The sequence below is a fragment of the Sinocyclocheilus grahami genome, unplaced genomic scaffold, assembly GCF_001515645.1.
Source record: "Sinocyclocheilus grahami isolate Dianchi unplaced genomic scaffold, SAMN03320097.WGS_v1.1 scaffold456.1, whole genome shotgun sequence".
Classification (NCBI taxonomy): Eukaryota; Metazoa; Chordata; class Actinopteri; order Cypriniformes; family Cyprinidae; genus Sinocyclocheilus; species Sinocyclocheilus grahami.
The window spans coordinates 906,593-912,086 of record NW_015505635.1 but is presented as its reverse complement, the minus strand read 5'-3'; the positions used below and the strand labels follow the sequence as shown (position 1 = coordinate 912,086).

At 33.6% G+C, this 5,494-nt stretch overlaps 1 protein-coding gene across 3 annotated transcripts in view; it reads right to left on the bottom strand.

Moving 5' to 3' along the window:
- Positions 1 to 3,699: 3,699 nt before the first annotated feature.
- LOC107552702 (phosphatidylinositol 4-phosphate 5-kinase type-1 gamma-like) overlaps positions 3,700 to 5,494 on the bottom strand; it is a 50,040-nt gene continuing 48,245 nt past the window's right edge. For all 3 annotated transcript variants that reach the window (XM_016234655.1, XM_016234656.1, XM_016234657.1), the window contains one exon: positions 3,700 to 3,825. In XM_016234655.1, coding sequence (XP_016090141.1) covers positions 3,823 to 3,825 — 3 coding nt within the window. In that variant the 3' untranslated portion in view covers positions 3,700 to 3,822. The remainder of the gene's footprint in view (positions 3,826 to 5,494) is intronic.

The window sequence follows — 5,494 nt, the reverse complement described above, 5'->3', positions numbered from 1 at the left end:
ACCAAACGCCCCAAAAATCAAACGCTCATTACTTCACACATACAGTACATTATTACACTTTAAAACATATTGTACATTATACTATACCATGAAACATGAGAAATGGGATTGATTTTGATAATATTGAATATTGTTTCACTATTCAAATAAGGCCATTTTATCCTTTAAAACCCAAACTGAGTATCCAATTTTTAACTCCATTTTAAGTGCATTATTGTAAATGTGACTTTTCTTTGATTTTACAAAATTAAGCATGTCTGAATTATTTTCACGGCAGATTCTGTACATTTTAACATGTTTATATAAATTCCTGTTGTGACCATGATTATGATATTCAGCACATCTGAAATTAGCCTTACAAACAAACAAAACAAAACAAACAAAAAAAAATATATTAAAAAACTATAAAGTTTTCATAGACATCCATAAAATTACATATATAAAAGATGACAATACATAAACCATTATAAAAAAAATTAAAAAAAGATTTTAGAAACTCCTTGTTGAAATGGAGTAAAGCTTAAAAAAGCAGAATGACAAGGTTTTAAAAGCTGAGATTTAAGCGTGGGCCGTTTCGAGTCAGTTCAGTGTTCACAAACACAGACGATCAATCTTAACATAAAACTTCAGAGTTCATGTTGAATGATTACAAACATACTGTACACTCTCGATCACCTCCAAAAGATCTGTGAGATTATGGCATTATAGATATTGACTCTATAGAGAACGCTCAGTGCTCCATAAAAACATTGTTTTCCAGCAGTGTTATAAGATGCTTAAAATAAGATGCATTTATTTGAGAAGCAAAATGTTATGATATGGTGAATGATGTACTTTTCATACCTCACTGGCAATGTTAATAATAATAACTATATTAAATAAAAAATTATAATTATAAATAGAATTATAAAACATTTTTTTATAAAATAATTTGTATAGTAATAATAATAACTGTTTAAAATAATAAATAAAAGAAACAATTTGCCAATAAAAAAAATAACTATACTAAATTACAAATTATAATAATAAAGCTAAAAACCTGTAATAGACATTCATAAAATTATATCGATAAAAGACGACAATAAATAAAAAAAAAATATTGGTAGCTGTTCCTAGAATGGAATATGTATTTTTTAAATAATATATTTATAATAAATTAATAATAATAATGAAAATAGCTTAAAAAAAACGATTCTAAATTCTAATTATAAATTATAAAGCTATAAAATTATAATAGACATTCAAAAAAATTCGATAAAAGATGACAATAAATAAAACGTTTTTAAAAGGAAAAAGAAATATTGGAAAATGTTCCTCAAATATGAACTTTTATAATTCAAATATATATATACACACATGGTTTTAATTTTTAATTCTCAAGTAAATGCATCTCGTTTTAAGGATGTTCAAGAATTTATTTAAAAACAAGACAAAAATATTGATTGAATGATTTTCTGCCGTGTGCTGACCTGAATAGAGGAATTCTGCATGTTTTAATGAAGACAATCTGAAACACTATAACAGACCAACGTTGATCTATAATAAAATTCATCCGACTTATGAAAAATACAGAGAAAGTAATATACAAAAAGGAGCATGTCTGACAACACGACTGATAGGAAAAGACAGGACTCACATGATTCCCGCTCGATTCATACGTGATGTTGATATGGTTCTGCTCCGGCGGTTTCACAGCAGCTTCTAGCATCACATGATATCGCAGTCATCCGCAGCAATGCTTTCAGTCTCCAATCTTTACTTTTTATCGCATATTTTAACTGTATTCCACTCCGAACAGATGTACAGTACACAAAATACAAATGTATCATGTAATTACATGCAATCACGGAAAGGAGTTCATATTGCATAATGAGGAAGCTCCACGCTGGACGCATGGATAGTGACCGATCAGGAAGAGTCACGTCGTCCAGAGGAGCTCATGGAATGATTGAAGACATTAAATCTAGTCTAGTGCATTATGGGAAACTGACGAGATGTATTTGAGGGAGTCGATGCACGTCCTGATGTCTGGATTCACAAACACACTGGATTTTCTGCGAGCTAACGTTGTTCTTGAGGGGAATCGATCAGGAAGTGGCACCCAGGTAGAAAAGGATCAAGGTTTTTGTCTGGAAGGTTCTTCAGTTCATCTCGCTCGTGCTCAGAAGAGCAGAATGCATCCTGGAGAACAGCAAAACCGCTTCAGACCCACAGAGAGACGTCTACTGAACATCCAGATTACTGTAGAGACAGAGACAGATGTTCATGAAAACACTGCATCTGCTTTGCACACTCAAGTACATACTTACAGACAGTGAGTATGCAGTGAGACGCTACCACCCAAAACCTGCATCTTCAGACCTCAGAGCATTTCCTTATAATCAATGCAAACATTAGCATCTCTCTACAATCATTCATTACCTGCAAATTCTCCAATTATATTACTTTTGATCATTTAGGCTTATTTTGTGTATGTATATACAGTATATATATATAGTGTACTTTATAATAGGGAACACTTATTCACTATTAACTACGACTTTTCCCTCAATAAATTCCTAATTTGCTGCTTATTAATAGTTGGTAAGGTAGTTAAGTTTAGGTATTGGGAAGGATTAGGGATGTAGAATAAGGTCATGTAAAATTATATCGATAAAAGACGACAATAAATAAAAAAAAAATATTGGTAGCTGTTCCTAGAATGGAATATGTATTTTTTAAATAATATATTTATAATAAATTAATAATAATAATGAAAATAGCTTAAAAAAAACGATTCTAAATTCTAATTATAAATTATAAAGCTATAAAATTATAATAGACATTCAAAAAAATTCGATAAAAGATGACAATAAATAAAACGTTTTTAAAAGGAAAAAGAAATATTGGAAAATGTTCCTCAAATATGAACTTTTATAATTCAAATATATATATACACACATGGTTTTAATTTTTAATTCTCAAGTAAATGCATCTCGTTTTAAGGATGTTCAAGAATTTATTTAAAAACAAGACAAAAATATTGATTGAATGATTTTCTGCCGTGTGCTGACCTGAATAGAGGAATTCTGCATGTTTTAATGAAGACAATCTGAAACACTATAACAGACCAACGTTGATCTATAATAAAATTCATCCGACTTATGAAAAATACAGAGAAAGTAATATACAAAAAGGAGCATGTCTGACAACACGACTGATAGGAAAAGACAGGACTCACATGATTCCCGCTCGATTCATACGTGATGTTGATATGGTTCTGCTCCGGCGGTTTCACAGCAGCTTCTAGCATCACATGATATCGCAGTCATCCGCAGCAATGCTTTCAGTCTCCAATCTTTACTTTTTATCGCATATTTTAACTGTATTCCACTCCGAACAGATGTACAGTACACAAAATACAAATGTATCATGTAATTACATGCAATCACGGAAAGGAGTTCATATTGCATAATGAGGAAGCTCCACGCTGGACGCATGGATAGTGACCGATCAGGAAGAGTCACGTCGTCCAGAGGAGCTCATGGAATGATTGAAGACATTAAATCTAGTCTAGTGCATTATGGGAAACTGACGAGATGTATTTGAGGGAGTCTCCTGATGTCCTGATGTCTGGATTCACAAACACACTGGATTTTCTGCGAGCTAACGTTGTTCTTGAGGGGAATCGATCAGACCCAGGTAGCCAGGTAGAAAAGGATCAAGGTTTTTGTCTGGAAGGTTCTTCAGTTCATCTCGCTCGTGCTCAGAAGAGCAGAATGCATCCTGGAGAACAGCAAAACCGCTTCAGACCCACAGAGAGACGTCTACTGAACATCCAGATTACTGTAGAGACAGAGACAGATGTTCATGAAAACACTGCATCTGCTTTGCACACTCAAGTACATACTTACAGACAGTGAGTATGCAGTGAGACGCTACCACCCAAAACCTGCATCTTCAGACCTCAGAGCATTTCCTTATAATCAATGCAAACATTAGCATCTCTCTACAATCATTCATTACCTGCAAATTCTCCAATTATATTACTTTTGATCATTTAGGCTTATTTTGTGTATGTATATACAGTATATATATATAGTGTACTTTATAATAGGGAACACTTATTCACTATTAACTACGACTTTTCCCTCAATAAATTCCTAATTTGCTGCTTATTAATAGTTGGTAAGGTAGTTAAGTTTAGGTATTGGGAAGGATTAGGGATGTAGAATAAGGTCATGTAGAATAAGGCATTATTATGTGCTTAATTAGTACTAATAAATGGCTAATATTCTAGTAATATGCATGCTAATAAGCAACTAGTTAAGAGACTCTAAAAAAAAGTGTTACCATATAGTGCAAAGTTTTTGTCTCACATTGTTCAGTTTTATTTTACTATATCTTCATTAATACTATAAATGAGCTATAAATGTTATGCATTTTCTAACAAAATAATAATATAAATTATTTATATTAATATTATAATATTTTATAATATCAATATAATTAACTACACACATATAGTTTATTTATTTAAGGTGTGATATATATATATATATTTTTATCATTTTGGAATTAGCATATGGAAAATAAAACCTTTTCATAAGTAATGAAAATGCTAAACTTTTGTCTAAAATTCTTCTGAAAACAGTCACTCCTCACTGTTCATAGTGCAAGGAGGAATATAAGACCAAAAATAATGAACGAATGTTTATTTCAGAAACAGTGCACAAACCAGACGTATTTGGCATCCTTCATTATATTATAATTTATTTTAGGATGCAATAACCCTAATTTTTCATACTATACAGTACAGATAGTATGCAAATTTGGATGCAGCCCTCGAGATTCCTCTACTAACTGCATGAATTGCACACACACACACACACACACACCGCAGGCTCTTCTGTGTGAGTGTGTGCGCAAACAGTCCAAGGGCATGCTTGTGTGTGTGTGTGTGAGAGTGAGTGAGTGTGTCAGTGTGAGTGTGTGTGTGAGTGAGTGAGTGTGTGTGAGAGTAAGTGTGTGTGTGTGTGAGTGTGTCAGTGTGAGTGTGTCAGTGTAAGTGTGTGTGTGTGTGTGTGTGTGAGAGAGAGAGTGAGTGAGTGTGTCAGTGTGAGTGTGTGTGTGAGTGAGTGAGTGTGTGTGAGAGTAAGTGTGTGTGTGTGTGAGTGTGTCAGTGTGAGTGTGTCAGTGTAAGTGTGTGTGTGTGTGTGTGTGTGAGAGAGAGAGTGAGTGAGTGTGTCAGTGTGAGTGTGTGTGTGAGTGAGTGAGTGTGTGTGAGAGTAAGTGTGTGTGTGTGTGAGTGTGTCAGTGTGAGTGTGTCAGTGTAAGTGTGTGTGTGTGTGTGTGTGTGAGAGAGAGAGTGAGTGAGTGTGTCAGTGTGAGTGTGTGTGTGAGTGAGTGAGTGAGTGTGTGTGTGTCTGAGTCTGTGCGTGTGTGTGTGAGAGAGTATGCGTAAGTGAGTGAGTGTCTCTGTGTGAGTGTGTGTGTGTGAGTGAGTGTGTGAGTG